This window comes from Astyanax mexicanus, chromosome 1 (genome assembly GCF_023375975.1).
Source record: "Astyanax mexicanus isolate ESR-SI-001 chromosome 1, AstMex3_surface, whole genome shotgun sequence".
NCBI classification, from domain to species: domain Eukaryota; kingdom Metazoa; phylum Chordata; class Actinopteri; order Characiformes; family Acestrorhamphidae; genus Astyanax; species Astyanax mexicanus.
The window spans coordinates 48,039,506-48,057,420 of NC_064408.1; the positions used below are offsets into that span (position 1 = coordinate 48,039,506).

The 17,915-nt window shown below is 44.5% G+C and overlaps 1 protein-coding gene across 1 annotated transcript; it reads left to right on the plus strand.

Annotated features, from left to right (window-relative positions):
• Nucleotides 1–2,992: 2,992 nt before the first annotated feature.
• Nucleotides 2,993–15,880, plus strand: LOC125802183 (uncharacterized). The gene is made up of 2 exons (XM_049479350.1): nt 2,993–3,361; nt 13,592–15,880. Exon 2 carries the CDS (start codon nt 13,596–13,598, stop codon nt 15,339–15,341), a length of 1,746 nt encoding a protein of 581 aa, XP_049335307.1. The 5' UTR covers nt 2,993–3,361; nt 13,592–13,595; the 3' UTR covers nt 15,342–15,880.
• The last annotated feature ends 2,035 nt before the right edge of the window (nt 15,881–17,915 follow it).

Consider the following 17,915-nt stretch of genomic DNA (forward strand, 5'->3'; position numbering starts at 1 on the left):
CATTGTGAATGACCCCACTCATCCCTCACACGAACTATTCTCCCTCCTGCCTTCGGGAAGAAGGTACCCCAGCATCCGGTCCAGCACGACCAGATTCTGCAACAGCTTCTACCCCCAAGCCATCAGACTCCTTAACTGCAGAGACTGAACTGATGGTTTTTCTGTACATGCACACACACTCTTACCCCACTTACCCCAGAAAATGGAAAGCACTAAAAAACCCTTCTACCTCACTGGACTCTATTGCACACTGTGTAATAGAGGTAATTACTACCTCACTGGTCTTTTTTGCACACTGCATAATTTGCACACTGTCTTGTTATTTATTATTCTTTGTCTGTATTGTGTTGTATTGTCTGTCTGCACTTTTGTACTGTTGCACTATTGTTCTGTCTACACTGTGTTTATGTGCACCATGGTCCCTGGAGGAACGTTGTTTCGTTTCACTGTGTACTCTGAATATAGCTGAAATGACAATAAAAACCACTTTGACTTTGACGTTTCTCTTACTTGTTATGTAACCTATAAATTCTAGTGGAAAACTAAAGAAGCATACTTTGCAGCAGCAAACAATTTGGATGGTCCGCTACAGATCCCTCATAAATCCTCAACTAACACTCAGCTAACATTCAACTTGCATTCAAATGTCTATTATTGCTCTAATCTTAGCATTTTAGTGTTTATATTTAGGGTTAAATTTAATGTTTAGGTTAAGGTTTGAAGTTAGGCTTTAGGCTAAGTTGTATTTAATAGACATTTAGTTAAATGTTACTTAAGCATCTATAAGGCATCTATAATGGACCATCGAAATAAAATGTCACCAATTTCATACACTAAACATATCTTGACCAATTGAAAATATTTGGATGAAATAAAATACATAGATTTAATGCTTACTGAAGTATTCATTTAAATAAATTGTTAACACTGACGACTCTGCAAGTACTATAGCATACACTACACAGTGTCATAAAATATATCTATTTAAGGTCCTGATCTTCTCTATTATTGCATTTTTGCCACATTGTGGGCTTTTAGACTTTTAAACTAAATGCAATTTTAAACAAAGGGAACTTTATCAAACTCAGAACACATTCATTTATTATCTAACATGGAAATCACCCATGTGAAAAAGTAATTGCCTCCAATTACTCAAGCAACAAATTAATCAAATTTAATTGTAAGAGATTCAGATGATTTAACACACCCGAGTCTGAATGCAGTCCACACTCATCAAATGCAGAACTAACTCATAGTGGAATTTACAACCAGAGTGATAATAATAATTAATGTGCACACTTGGGCATTATCAAAAGATGTTTAGCAACCTAAACATCATTCAACAAATTGTAGCAGATAGCCTGATGTCTCATTGTGAAATCACACTCTTAGATCCACTTAAGAAATTCCACTGGAGAGCAGAGGGTGATTCCCCCCAACCTTGAATGATAACACTTTAACGACTTTTACGACCATTTGCTGAAAACATCTGTCTCGCTAAAAGCATCTGAACAAAGACCCATAAACTTTGGGGATTAACATGTCACCTGCTGATCCGCTATCTTCGGAGCACACCTCTTAAACAGTCACATCTAATTTACACACTCACGCACACAGCATGACCCTTTTACTGGCCCAGGACCCGTGGACCATTTAACAAGACAATACTGCCACCCGCAGGAGAAGAAAGGAACTTTTCTTGGAGCACGAGGCTATGATCGAAAAATTACATATGTATATGTTTTTACAATAACTTAAATAACTGTTGGTTAATTCTAATATTGTGAGAAGCAGGGTATCAAGCAATGTGATGAAACACTTTCTAATCAAGAGAACAATTTTGAGGTTTACCTTCATTTTCTTCTACAGGTTCCAGGCTGAAGAATTATGTCTTGTTTGTCATTGGTTGAACTATTGCAACTAGTCAGCGTAATTTTAACCTTTGCTTTGGTTATATAGATACATTTTCCTGTTTAGTAAAGAACAAAGTATGAAAGTATAAAGGTATAGTGAATTTCTGATTTAAAGAGGTCTGAAATTATGTTAACCAGAGCAATGAGACCCGCATTCCTTAGTGGGGGAGAGGTGTGAATTACGACGGCCAGAGTTCTTATCTCTTCAAATACACAAGAGAGTCTGCCTTTTCAAAAAGGAAATTTAAGGCTGAAAAATGTTAAAACATTAAAAACAAAATGTGTTCTTAAGACGTGAATGAACATTAACTACAAAAAGAATACGGATGGCAACAAACTAGCAGTCTGGTTAAAATAATTACTTAAAAGCTATCAGGGCATGTTTCCACAATACTTTAATCAGGTTAATAACCAAATCTTGAATTAATAAGTTTAAAGTTCATAACGAGTTTCTTTCTTTCCTTTCTAAGAGTCCGATGCGTGGAAGTTAGTGTATTCCCTGGTCATGTGTTATATTTCTTTCCATTCTTACACCTCAAAATCAACTATGATTATCTAATTGTCTGGTTAGGATTTCAGTTCTGAGATGTTTATTCATATCACTAAAATGCTATGCAACAGTGGGTGAATGTGGGGAAATTGTGGGTTTTCTATGTCAAAGTATATTTTAAATAAGCAATTGTTTAATCTGATCATTTAAGAATGTTAAGGTTTAAGTTAATAAAAGAAAAAAGGGGGAGTCGTCCAGGCAAGACTCCACCTACCTGGAGCTGATTGGGTTTTTAGAGATTATACTTGCAGTTAGGAAACCTATCACAAGTTAGGGCCAATACGTCACGAAGGGAATGTGTTTCCAATAAAGGGGGGTGTTAGATTATTCAGGAGTAGTTCGTAGTTCGTAGTTCGTGGTTCGCAGTTCGGAGTTCGTGCGCTTTTTAGGTTTAGTTAAGTTCAATTTTTTTTTTTCTTAGAAGTAATTTTAACTTAGAGTTTTAGTTAGAATTTTGTACTCTCTCTTTTGTTTTACTTTCTCTTAGATTCAGCTTAGTGATTCTTAAGTTTTTGAGTCATAGAGCTTGAGCTGCGCTTGCAGCGCATCCGCGCTGACCAACACAAGTCCAGCGATTATCAACAGAATTAGAGAATTAGGTGCTTCCAGCTATTGAACACCTTAGCGCTACGGAGCTGCCTATAGTTCACCGCTCATCTTTAGCGTTATACATCGCTCGCCGTACCAGACCCAGACGCGAAGAGAATCCTGAATCAATCAGCTGCCCGGAGCGATCGCTCCCGCTTGCCGTTGGAACCGAAGCCCTGCTTGCACCGTGAAGTCCACCTGAAGAACCCGCTTCGGCCACTTGGATCGAGCTACCCTTCCTGGCGGTCGACACCAACGGTTCCCTTCGCGGCAGAGACGACACCGGTTGCCCGAGGCCGGTCAACGCAAAGTGAGGCGCTGGTTAAATCTCTAATTCTCTGGTGGCGTTCTGTTGGTCTGGTTAGGTTGAGTCTTGCTAAGTTTTCAGTTATAGTTATTCCCGGTTGAGAGATGGTGGGATCTCTGTCAGCTCCATAGTTCTAATGTAATCTAGTTTAACTCAATTAGCTTGGATTTAGAGCGTTTTGCTTCTTTAGTAGTTAGTTCGTTTATAGCAGTATATAATCACTTATAATCTTGTTTAATCTCCTAATATTCTTATAGTGGGTTTAGTTATTCATATTTAGGTTTATCTCCTAGTGGGTTATCATAATTACTTCCCCTTTGGTATATTAAACTGGGTATTGATTTGTTTATTTTTATCTACTTATACATTTCTGTTGTTTGGGTCTAAAGTGTTTTGAGTTATTCATATATGCGATGAGAAGGTTTGGTTGTAAGACTGTTATCATCAGCGTGCTTGAATTTCACTCTCAAATTGTTGTTTGAATTATGCCCCTTATCTAATTCTGCATATATCCATGTATTACTTTTATTCTAAATAAACATTACTTGTTTAGCCAATTCTTGACTTAAATGTGTTCCTCCCGTGGTTCAAAGACTTTCTGAAACCGACAAGAACTCACCCTGAGGTTAAATATAAATTTTGTAGCTAGCCGCTACTGGCGCCCTATTAACCTTTAATATTAATATTAAAATTAATATTGATATCAGGTAAATAGTTCGGTATCCCTCGTAACCACTACATATTTGGCGCCCAACGTGGGGCCAACGTCACATCTCTGATCTACGGGAGAAAGCACGGAGTTAAGAAACGTATTGGTGTGTTGTGTTTATTAAATATCTACCTTACGCTCCGCGTTAGTAAAACGCCAGCGGGCTGGCGAAAGCTAACCGGGTCACTCCTCTGTCTGTGTGCGCGCACATCTATATACATCTATATATATATCCAACTCCTTTATGTGTATGTGTTTTAAAGAGCATTGGTAATCACTTGTGAAACGCCTCATATTACTCGCCAAAGAGCTGATCAGTGTGAGCGCGTGTGTGTATTGTAGACGCCGCTGTGCGTCTGCTTTCATTATCACTGTTATTGGTGCTTTACATTTACCCGGGGTATCTAAACAGGCTCAGCCGACAACTATTATCACGTGAATTATATCAGCGCTATTTGTAAAGGCCTCAGCGAGGTTGCTGTAGCTGCGGATTTCCAGTGCAGTAAACCCGCTTCCCAGTTTAAACGGCCCGTGTGCGCGGATTTCCGCACCCCGGTCGTACTGGGACCCTCTCGTGTGCCCCGCGGCTTTGCAAACCGCGGCGTAACGCTATCCTTTTAGGTGGTAGAGAGGTTTACAGTCGCGAAAACGCGACGGGCGAGGATCACGCCCTCAGCGGAAGCCCCGCTTGACTCAGACTGTGTGAAGGAAATCCCTGCGTGCTGTGTTCCTCTCTGTGTCTCTGTGTTAAGGTCAGCAAGACCGTTGTGTTCCCCACAAAGCTTGAAAGCAACTGAGCTCTCAGGAGCTGAGGTTTGTCCTCCCACTCAAGGGGGCGGGACTCAGTTGTGTCACCGGTAGGCGGAGCCTTCCCCACCCGTGGCCTCTAGTCGCCATCTCGTGGTCAACTGTATCAGCTACATCTTGCCTCAAGGCTGTCTTACCTTTTCGTGCCTCTAGGGGTAAAGCTATATCTACACTGCCCTCTTCTGGTCGTTTGGGTGAATACTCAGGTTAAAGGGGGTTGCAGTTCATTTATACGCTATTTTGGGAAATTCTTGTAGTAAACTGTGTTTACGTGTGGTTGGTGTTGGCTTCATATGAGTTTTGGCATACCTTAATCGAGATACCCTCTTCCCCTGCTTTCTTTGCTTGGTTACTGTTATATTTTAAATGTTGTATCGTCCTAGTTATTATTAATACTAGTAAGTGCCATTTCCATTCTTAATTACTAGTAAGTATATATTCAAATTAGAATTCACTTCAAATAGATACATTTAGATAACTCAATTGTAATAATTCAATATTTTGTTCTATGTAGCCATCCTACTTCAAACATAGTGTCAACTCTCAAAGCTAACTTGCTTGTCAGCTGTTCTACTCACATTGCTTACATTAAATATATTCATTTGAGCTAACCATAATATCCAGTATTTTTAAACATTCAAGTTATAATCATTGGTTGCTATAAATACCTGTTATTTAGGTAATCCATAGTAGCCATTCATTATTTTGTTTTGTCAAACATATTATCCACTTCTTCTTGTTATTCTAAATACAGGCATATAATCCTTATCCTATTTGGCCATAAAAAAAAAAAAAAAAAAAAAAAAAAAAAAAATCTGCTCGCTAATACTGAAGGTAGCTTAGACTCTGTCTGAGTCACTTTGTTGAATTTCTAAATAAATCAAAGCCTCATAGACATACATACATCCGCTCTATGCTGGTTTTTGACAGGAGTTGACTGTGGTGTTTGGTGACAGCAGTGCTATCTTTAATTCATCCACAGTCATTCAAACCTTGTCAGTTACCATCTAGTTAATAAATTAATTAATTACTAATAGGTATTTGACAATTTTCATGCAAACTATTAAAACTTATACCTATCCAAGGTCACCCAAATAAAATTAAAATAATAACTATCCATTGAAAAAAAAAAAAAAAAAAAAAAAAAAAAAAAACTACACTTTTGGCTTATTAGATTCACTAGGGACTACGCATCAAGGTTTGTTACCCTAGCATCAATCTCTCCAATCTCAGCAGCAGTGCTAAGTCACCCATCCGGGACTGGCTTCCAATACAGCTCGCATCGCTTGACCCTCGTCAAGTCAAAATGAGTTCTCCAAGAGAGGCAGGGTCCCCGCTCCTCAGCGAGGCTGAGTCGGTGGACCAAGTAGAAGCCACTCTTCTTGATTTAGTAAGCTGCCGCATTCCAGACTATGCTGAAGGCGTGCAACAGGCAGATGATGCCCACCTTCAGAGTTTGATGACTAGCTGTGTGGACGACCACCTAACTAAATCCCTAAAAATAAAAGAACAAATAGACACCGTGTACAAAATGGCCCTCATACTCTGGAGACAACTCCAACTCTCACAAGAGAGAGAGCAACATGCTACTAACCACTGTACAGCTCTCCAGCAAACTAACCAAAAACTCAGGGACGAATTGGCGCAATGGCATAATACTGGTTCAGAGATACAATCCCAACAAGAAGCCCTTGAACATAAAGTAAAGTCACTGCAGGAAGAGGCCGCAACAGCCACAAAGCTTGCCATCCAGTCACGAGGTAAGCTGGAGGAAGCCCAGGAGCAGCAGACCGAACTCGAGGCTGAACTAACACAGGCTATGAGTGCTTTAAGATTAGCTCGTATAGAAAAAAGGGATGCAGAAACGCAGTTGGCAGAGTTCAAATTAGAACGGGATGAGACATATTCCCGGGGGTCAAAGGTAAGCCCAACAAAGGGTAGACCAGCGACCCCACATCTCTTTAAGACGGAGGTACATACTCCTACGCCCGTAACTTCCATGGGTTACCAGGGAGGAGCTGAAGCTCCTCGATCACCCATCAGAGTCAAACCGGAACCGGCTGGCCCCAAAAAGGTGAACCGGACCCTGTTTGGCTGGGACGAATCTGAACACACCCGACGACCCCAAACAAATGCAGATATGGCCAGGCCCATAACACCCTCAGATAGAGATTTGGATAAAGTTGCCCGCAATATCAGCCGGTTTGAACCTAAGCCTGGCTGCCCTAATGATATCCACCTTTATCTAAATGACATTGATTACTATCTACGGCGCTTCCCTCTGGCCACCATAGACGACAGAATCTATCTCATTAAAATAACATCCAGCCGCGACGTTAGCAGTTTCATTGAACGCCAACCACCACACGTAAGGGGGAACTATAGGGCTCTCTGCCAAGCATTGGAGGCAGAATTCTCTAGCTTCTCAACCCAGTTAGGCCTCTCCGCTGCATTCACGGTGAGGCAGAACAGGCAGGAGGGTCCCGAACAGTACTACTATCGCCTCAGGCGCGCTTACTTTGGCTTCAAGAATGAACCAGAGATGGAGGAGGACGAAAATTTCAAGGTCCTGTTTGTCCAGAACCTCCATCCTTCAACCAGCCACCATTTAGGTGTCTCGGCTTGTCCCCGCACCCTGACTAGTCGGCAGCTAAGAGATCTAGCTCTTAGAGGCTTTGCAAAAGTTCAGCAAAGTTTGGGAAAAAAACCCGACTCCGAGGTCCTTGCAGTAGCCAGTAACCCTTGTATGGAACTAGAGGGGAAGCACAGCTTCCAGGGAACAGATAAGACTCACGGGTCCAGACCCTATAGACAAGAACCAGCCCAAAGTCAGCAGGTCGATCCACAGCGACGCCGCTCACCTACTTATAAGGTGAATCGCGGCCAGGGCAGACCCCATCGAGGTCGAGCCTCCCACCATCAACGTGGTGGCAGGCCACACCATCATGGGAATAACAGGCACTCTGGACCAAACCAGACTGCAAAAAGCCCTAAATCATCACTTGACAAAACCCTTAACGGCCTGGAGGCAGGGGATCTTGAGTTAATCCTGCAATGGGTTAACCAAATGCGCAAGGAGAAAAGGGGTAACCTCAACCAAGGGCGCAACATCCAGGAGCAGTCGAGCACTGCTCCCCATGAAAAAGACCCCAAACGAGCTACTTGGGAGCATGCCCAAGACACTGCACCTAGTGCAGTCCTAGTTGTGGAACTAGACACTGACCACTCTCTCAAGGAAGAAGACCCATTTCTAATTCGGGGGGAGCTTCCTTTCCGACAGTTCTTGGGCCATCTGAGCGAAAGGGGGGTGGCCAGAAAATTCTATCTTGCTACTACTTTGGAGGATGAATTTGTGCAAGATGCTCTTCTTGACACGGCATCAGACATCACACTGATGTCCATGTCCCTTTTTAACCGAGTGCGGGCATCCGCTCGGCGACGGAATAGGGAGATACAGCTGAGTAACTGTTCTCTCAATATCCAGCCCTACTCACACACGGGCATCACCATACATTCGATGGCCCTAATTCAACTTACGATTGGGCCCGTGACTGTTGTTCATCCAATTCATGTGTCTCCCTTGGAGTCCATCCCATTCCTCGCAGGAAAAGATCTTCTTAATCGGTTCGAGCCCCTTATCGACTTTCAAGGTCTTAAGATCTGGGCGCAGGTTCGGCAACCCCTTCCTGTTCTTCCCTCTCGTGAGGAGGAGATCCAGTGCTACCGTCTTTGTGGACATTTCCAACCATGCAAGGAACTGATCGACCCCGTGGTTCCTATGGAGATTGAGGAAGGGCCTACAGCCGCCGTTTCACAGTGTACAAATCCTTCTTGGCCTCCAAGCTCAGTCTTGGAACAACGTGACACCTTCTTGTGTACCATGGTCCCATCTGAAAATCTTGGGGAATATTGTCCCAGAGTGGAGAAGGGGGTCACATTGGACGACTTCCAGGTGGATGACGTGGTCATCGCCCTGTGGTCGGACAAATCCGCAGTCAGCCAAGACTTAGTAAACTCATTATCGGCAACCCATGCTAGCTTTCATTTCATTCAATCCCAGGGAGCTTTTCCGCTTGGGCCCGTTCCTCAACCCACCTTGCCGGCAGTCGGCACTTGTTCTTTGACTGTCCGTTGGAACAAGAAAGAGTTCACCCAGCTTTTCCTTGTGGTCCCAGACTTACCTCACTCCATCTATGTGGGCGGTGACGTGTTGGTCAGGTTGGATGTTCAGGTAGACACCATCAATAACATCCTTTGGTCCCTCACCAACACTCAGGCAGATGGCTCTTCCCCTGAGCCGGAGTATCTGCACTCGGGTCAGACCATACCTGAAGTTTGTCAGGTGGCAAACAACCAAGCCATCACCCTACCGGCAAATACCAAAAATATCGGCCTCTACCTGACCATCCTACCTGGACAACAACTATGTCACCCCCATGCACTGTTCCAACCCTCACATCGATTCTTTGATCTTGGTCTGACCGTGGAAGCCACACCTCTTGTGGAGTTACGTGCTAGGTCAGTCTACTTGTTCGTTCAAAATTGTACAACCCAGGACATAGTGATTCCCCAACTCACAGAACTGGGTTGGCTGGTTAGCACCAAATTTCATGACTTTGAACTGCGGCTTCCAGTCATCGGTCCGATTCCTCAGCAGTTGCTCCCAAAGCAAGAGTCCAAGACATTATACACCCGACCGTCTGGGGCAATTGCTATTTTTCCTGTCTTGGAGACCAATGAAGATGCGTTGTACCGCATTGATCTGACCCACAGGGACCAAATGATCTTGGATACAGTCACTGTCCTTAGTCTCGATTCTGTCCCATCACCTGGCACTAATCCAGTCCTGGTGAAGCAGAAGGAGGAGGCCGACAGTTTTCCTTCAACTCAAACAGAGTTTGAGAAGCAACTACAGCAAATGCTGTTAGATGCAGATGCATTGCAATCAGACGAAGAGCGTGTAAAGCTCAGAACAGTGCTGACTAAGTATCGCGCGTCTTTCTCTCAAGATTCTATGGATTGTGGATTGACCCACATCCATATGATTCGTATTCCGACGCATCCCGACGCTGCTCCTGCTTACGTTCGCCAATACAAGATTCCACTTGCATCATACGGGCCGGTGCAAGAGATCATAGATGATCTCTTAGACAAAGGAATAATCCGACCATGCAACAGCACCTACTCTGCGCCACTTTGGCCGGTGTTGAAGCCCAATGGCAAATGGCGTCTGACCATTGACTATCGCCGCCTAAATGACCAGGTCCCTCTTTCTAGATGGCCCATGACCCAATTGGAGCAAGAACTCCCTAGGGTCAGAGATGCCAAATATTTTTCAACCTTAGATGTGGCATCGGGGTTCTGGACCATTCCGGTCCATGTGGAAGACCAACACAAACTGGCATTCACATTCGCCGGCCGTCAATTTACATTCACCCGCTGCCCATTCGGATATTCCAATTCACCAGCTGAATTCAACATCTTTCTCAACAAAGCTTGTCCTGATGCAAGAGAACGAGGAACCTTGATTTATGTTGACGATGTTCTTATCCGGAACAATTCTCTCGATGCTCACTTGGAAGAGATTGATCATGTGCTAGATCAGCTCACAAAAGCAGGTGCGAAAATATCCCTAGCCAAATGTCAGTGGTGCAAAACTAAGGTCAACTATGTGGGCCTTTTGGTTGGTCCAGATGGTGTTCTCCCGCAACCATGTCGTGCCCAAGGCATCGTGGATATCGCGGAACCAAAAACCATCCACGCCCTTCGCAGCTTCTTGGGGGTATGCAACTACTCCCGCCAGTTCATTGAAAACTTTGCGGAACTGGCCAAGCCACTGTACCAGCTGTTAAAGCAGGATGTACCTTTCATTTGGGGTGAGGCCCAGGCACAAGCCATGCAAACCCTCAAAGACAAACTGGCATCGGCACCCTGTTTAACCTATCCGGACCACAGCAGAGAATTCTACCTTCAAGTTGGGTTTTCAGAGCACTGTGTGAGTGCTGGTCTATACCAGGTACACGATCGAGACAAGAGAGTGGTGGCTTATGCAAGCAAAGCTTTGATGGCTCCGGAACTCAAATACTCTGACTGTGAGAAAGCACTTCTGGCCACGGTCTGGGCAGTGAAACACTTCTCCAACTACCTTGGGGGACAAAAGATCATTGTAGAAACGAACCACCAGCCAGTGGTCTTTCTCAACAGTCAGCGCATTCGAGAAGGTGTGGTCACCAACGCACGAGTCGCCTCCTGGTTAATGGCCCTACAAAGTTTTGAGGTTGAGGTGCGCTATGCGCAAAACTCGAGATTACCTCTAGGCACTGATCTGGCGGCATGTCAGCGATGTGAAACTGACATACCGGCCACATCAACGCCCATTCCCAATCTCGCCTCCCAAAAACCCACAAACCATCGTTACTTTGACCCCAAGGAGTGTGAAAACATTCCCACGGTCTACGTAGATGGATGCTCTTTCCGACATGACCAAGAAGGCCTCAAAGCCGGTGCAGGAATCGTCTGGCTTGATGACAACCCTTGCGAACCACAACAGTTCAAACTAGGATCACAAACTTCTCAGTATGCCGAAATCGCTGCCATACTCATCACAATTCAACTTGCTATCGACCAGGGGGTAAAAACCCTGTTAATCTGTACAGATTCCAACTACGCACGTCTAAGTTTCACATGTCACTTGCCAATCTGGAAAACCAAAGGTTTTCTCACATCTGGCAGGAAAGCAGTCAAACACACAGAGCTGTTCACAGCCGCGGACTACCTGGTAGTTCGACACGACATGCTTGTCTACTGGAAAAAGGTGAGGGGACACTCACGTGTCCCAGGAACAGACAAGACATACAATGACCAAGCTGATTCACTGGCCAAAAGAGGTGCCTTGGAAGGAGTTTCATGGGTCTTTGACCCGTTGAAATACCCAACCCAACCCAACCCCACTGTTTTAGCCGTGACTAGAGCACAAGCTAAACAAACCTCAACAACAGAAATCCCACCCTGCGCTGCGGTCTCCATTGATCCAGAAATCACAGATGCTGATTTGATCACGCTACAAGACGCAGACCCCGACATCAAATCTATTAAGGCTTTCTTGCTTGATCCCACCAACAATCCCATAACCAGCCAAATGCTGGAGGCATCAATTCCGCTTAAACAACTCTTGGACAACCGTGCATTCTTGAAGGTGGTCAAGGGCTTGCTTGTTCATGTCACTGAGACCCACACTTCTCCTGCGTTCGTGGTGCCTCCGTGCCACAGGGGGGTAATGTTGGGGCACGCCCATGACTCTCCATCAGCAGGTCACAAAGGGATCAAGGAAACCTATAGGACACTCAAACAGGTGGCCTTTTGGCCACGAATGCGGGAGCATGTAGCTAGTTACATTAAAGGATGCTTGGTGTGCTGCCAGTTCCAGCCGGCGAATCCTCTGCACAGGGCTCCCTTACAGAGAAAGGGGTTAACCTTCCCGTGGTCGGATCTGCAAATGGATTGGGTGGGCCCGCTCACAAAGTCTGCTCGAGGGAACAAATATTTCCTCACAGTCACATGTGCATTCACCAAGTGGGTGGAGTGTCTTCCAGCCGCCAATGACACCGCTATAACCACAGCGTGTCTCCTGGTTAATCATATCTTCACCCGGTTTGGTCTTCCTTGTAGGGTTGACTCAGATCGAGGTACTCATTTCACGGCAGAAGTCATGCAACAAATGTGGCACGTCCTCGGTGTAAAAGCCAAGTTGCACGTGAGCTACCACCCCCAGTCCTCTGGTCAGGTCGAACGGGCTAACCGCACAGTGGTCAGCATCCTCAAGAAATTTGTGGCCACGCATCACCGCGACTGGGATGTGAAATTGCCGTTGGTACTCATGGCCATTAGGGCAACTCCTCACGATTCCACCGGCGTCTCTCCATTCGAGGTGATGACAGGCAGACAGATGACACTTCCGCTACATCTGTTATATCAGCCAGGTGGAACAGATACCTCAGTTGCCTACACAACACAGCAGTACATAGACGATTTGCAGAAACACCTAAAATCCACTTTTGCTTTTGCCCAACAGCACATGGCACGAAGTGCCCAGGGTCGGAAGGCCTACTATGATCAGAAGGCGTCCTATGACGAGCTTCAGGTGGGAGATAAGGTGTGGTACTACATTTTCGCTCAACCTGTCGAGAAACCCCAATCGAATACGGGTAGGCTGGCTCGCAAACTCATGCCTCGCTGGACTGGACCCCACACAATCACGGACAAATTGTCCCCGGTGGTGTACCAGATCCAGATCAGCCAAGGTTCTAAGGAGCCAACCCGCAAGTGGGTACACCGCAACCAAATTAAGCCACACCAAAGCCCTATGGGACAAGTCGGGGCCGCCAATGCCTTGATTAGAGTCTAATCAGGTGGACAAAACCCCTGCTAGACCCCTAGGTGTTTAGCAACTCCTAGCTGTACAACTGGCAACTAAACTAATAACTTCATTTTTAAAATTTAGGAATACATTGATCTTTGATCCATATACAGTAGTCTGTTGTTTGCAATTTCAACCCAAGTACCATTACACATCTGCCGATCGAGCCAGCCAACAGAACCATCATTTTGTGCCTGGGAATAGGATATCACTGATTGTTAGCCACTTATCTGTTAGATTCTACTTCATTGGTGGTTCACACTAGTACACCCAGGTTAATCATGTATATTTGTCTCGTTAGGAAGATGAGGACTCTCCTGCTCCTGACGCTCGTGCTGGGGACGATCGTCGCGGCCCCTGATGTGATCTCCCCCGGACCTACCTCAGGAGTAGTTCTTAGGGATAATTCGGGACTACTAATCACAAACTGCCGGTTACATACCCAAAGGGTGTTTGTACGACTGAACCCGGAGGAAGTATGTAAAAAGAACTTCCCTGATTGGTCCCGCCAAGTGGGGTGGGCTGGGCATTGGTGGGTACGAGAGGCAGTAAGCCATGCCGAACGAGACACCACCCACATGCTACAACAGCTGCAAAAATTTGCGGTCACACAGTCTGAACTGAATGGGGCTCAAAAGAGATCCAAACGGTTTCTTGCAGGTTTATTAACTGCTGCCGCCGCTGTAGGCTCACTCCTTGGCGTCGGCACATCCGCTGTTAATGCCGTGGGCCTAGCCACGGTCCGCCGTAATGTAGGGGAACTACAGGCAGAACTACCACACATCAAGGACCAAATAGACACCCAACAGAGACAGCTACAAGCAATTGGACAAACTTTACAGGGTACCATTGTGGTCCTCAATACCCACACGGTAGCTTTAAACAAAACTCTGCAAACGATCACCTCCCTGACCCGGGCAATCCAGACAGATATGGCTCACATCCAAGTGATTAACATGCTTTTGAATGACATGCTACAGGAAGTGGGATCCTCAGTAGACAGTCTAGCTATGGGCAAGATACCAGCTTATCTGGTGCCTTTAACCCTGGTACAGGAAATCCTCAGTCGGGCTACCCGAGAGGAAGTTACTGATCTCCAAGCACATTTAGCCTATACACTCGGAAGTGCAGTACCTCTTTATGTCAATCCAGAAAATAGAGAAGTAGCTTTTCTGGTCAACTTACCTATAATAGCTGCGGAAAACATTTATCGCTTAAAAGAAGTGGTAAATGTTGGGTTTTGGCAAAAAGAAGCACACATCAAAATTCAGACTCCGACCTTGGTAGCTTACCAAGACATCAATCCTGGACTTTATCTGGCCCCAAATTTGCGCATGTGTACCCGGTCCAAGGATATACACTATCTCTGTCCCAGTAAACCGTTCACTCGAGAGGGTGCCGGCAATCTTTGTGGCCTTAAGCCCATGCTCACTAAGGACCAGTGTCCTGCCACTGTCACTCATAGGTACCAACAGGTCGAGACTCAGGTTGAAATCGTAGGGAGCCGGTGGTTGGTAAATACTGCGGCACGGGAAGCGGTGTTGTCCTATGACCAGCATGATATCGATGAACGTATTCCCCTTCCGGAACAAACATTTTGGGTAGACGTACCACCTGGGGCTACTCTGCATGTTGGGGAATGGTCCCTGTACCACTTAGTACCTGATCAATATGAGAGTGAAATTGAGGTGTCTGATTTCTTTACTACCCACTCCTTAGAACTCAGCCCTGACACCCTTGGTCGGATACAGTATGAGGGTCCCCAGTCTATCGATTTGACCCCCATCAATAATGTCTTAAAAGAGATCGAGGCACGTCCCACATGGACAGTCCAACCTGTAAGATACTCCTGGTCATTGCCCGATACCTTGTTAGCTGTGCTGGTATGTCTGGGGTATGTAGCAACCTTTGGTATAACGTGTTTTTATCGTAGGAAGACCGTGAAGCTACAGAGACAAATGGATTCATGGTCGGGTAAGGTGGTTAGATTTGTGAGACGTAGAAGGGGGGGGTCAAGAAGTGTCAGTGGAAACTCAGGAGGACGCAACTGATGAACCTATGCAGGTAGCTGCAGTAAGGGAAGTGGTTTAGCTCTGGTTTGGATAACGCTAATGCAGCCTGTTGTGTACTGACCAGCAAATGCCACCAGTAAGAGTTGAGATACCCAGTAACCTTTTTGTCCACAGCTATCTACGTCATCTCATCGACTGATAACCTGGATCTCTGCTGATTATCACCCGATGGGGGGGGATATGTAGCAGATAGCCTGATGTCTCATTGTGAAATCACACTCTTAGATCCACTTAAGAAATTCCACTGGAGAGCAGAGGGTGATTCCCCCCAACCTTGAATGATAACACTTTAACGACTTTTACGACCATTTGCTGAAAACATCTGTCTCGCTAAAAGCATCTGAACAAAGACCCATAAACTTTGGGGATTAACATGTCACCTGCTGATCCGCTATCTTCGGAGCACACCTCTTAAACAGTCACATCTAATTTACACACTCACGCACACAGCATGACCCTTTTACTGGCCCAGGACCCGTGGACCATTTAACAAGACAATACTGCCACCCGCAGGAGAAGAAAGGAACTTTTCTTGGAGCACGAGGCTATGATCGAAAAATTACATATGTATATGTTTTTACAATAACTTAAATAACTGTTGGTTAATTCTAATATTGTGAGAAGCAGGGTATCAAGCAATGTGATGAAACACTTTCTAATCAAGAGAACAATTTTGAGGTTTACCTTCATTTTCTTCTACAGGTTCCAGGCTGAAGAATTATGTCTTGTTTGTCATTGGTTGAACTATTGCAACTAGTCAGCGTAATTTTAACCTTTGCTTTGGTTATATAGATACATTTTCCTGTTTAGTAAAGAACAAAGTATGAAAGTATAAAGGTATAGTGAATTTCTGATTTAAAGAGGTCTGAAATTATGTTAACCAGAGCAATGAGACCCGCATTCCTTAGTGGGGGAGAGGTGTGAATTACGACGGCCAGAGTTCTTATCTCTTCAAATACACAAGAGAGTCTGCCTTTTCAAAAAGGAAATTTAAGGCTGAAAAATGTTAAAACATTAAAAACAAAATGTGTTCTTAAGACGTGAATGAACATTAACTACAAAAAGAATACGGATGGCAACAAACTAGCAGTCTGGTTAAAATAATTACTTAAAAGCTATCAGGGCATGTTTCCACAATACTTTAATCAGGTTAATAACCAAATCTTGAATTAATAAGTTTAAAGTTCATAACGAGTTTCTTTCTTTCCTTTCTAAGAGTCCGATGCGTGGAAGTTAGTGTATTCCCTGGTCATGTGTTATATTTCTTTCCATTCTTACACCTCAAAATCAACTATGATTATCTAATTGTCTGGTTAGGATTTCAGTTCTGAGATGTTTATTCATATCACTAAAATGCTATGCAACAGTGGGTGAATGTGGGGAAATTGTGGGTTTTCTATGTCAAAGTATATTTTAAATAAGCAATTGTTTAATCTGATCATTTAAGAATGTTAAGGTTTAAGTTAATAAAAGAAAAAAGGGGGAGTCGTCCAGGCAAGACTCCACCTACCTGGAGCTGATTGGGTTTTTAGAGATTATACTTGCAGTTAGGAAACCTATCACAAGTTAGGGCCAATACGTCACGAAGGGAATGTGTTTCCAATAAAGGGGGGTGTTAGATTATTCAGGAGTAGTTCGTAGTTCGTAGTTCGTGGTTCGCAGTTCGGAGTTCGTGCGCTTTTTAGGTTTAGTTAAGTTCAATTTTTTTTTTTCTTAGAAGTAATTTTAACTTAGAGTTTTAGTTAGAATTTTGTACTCTCTCTTTTGTTTTACTTTCTCTTAGATTCAGCTTAGTGATTCTTAAGTTTTTGAGTCATAGAGCTTGAGCTGCGCTTGCAGCGCATCCGCGCTGACCAACACAAGTCCAGCGATTATCAACAGAATTAGAGAATTAGGTGCTTCCAGCTATTGAACACCTTAGCGCTACGGAGCTGCCTATAGTTCACCGCTCATCTTTAGCGTTATACATCGCTCGCCGTACCAGACCCAGACGCGAAGAGAATCCTGAATCAATCAGCTGCCCGGAGCGATCGCTCCCGCTTGCCGTTGGAACCGAAGCCCTGCTTGCACCGTGAAGTCCACCTGAAGAACCCGCTTCGGCCACTTGGATCGAGCTACCCTTCCTGGCGGTCGACACCAACGGTTCCCTTCGCGGCAGAGACGACACCGGTTGCCCGAGGCCGGTCAACGCAAAGTGAGGCGCTGGTTAAATCTCTAATTCTCTGGTGGCGTTCTGTTGGTCTGGTTAGGTTGAGTCTTGCTAAGTTTTCAGTTATAGTTATTCCCGGTTGAGAGATGGTGGGATCTCTGTCAGCTCCATAGTTCTAATGTAATCTAGTTTAACTCAATTAGCTTGGATTTAGAGCGTTTTGCTTCTTTAGTAGTTAGTTCGTTTATAGCAGTATATAATCACTTATAATCTTGTTTAATCTCCTAATATTCTTATAGTGGGTTTAGTTATTCATATTTAGGTTTATCTCCTAGTGGGTTATCATAATTACTTCCCCTTTGGTATATTAAACTGGGTATTGATTTGTTTATTTTTATCTACTT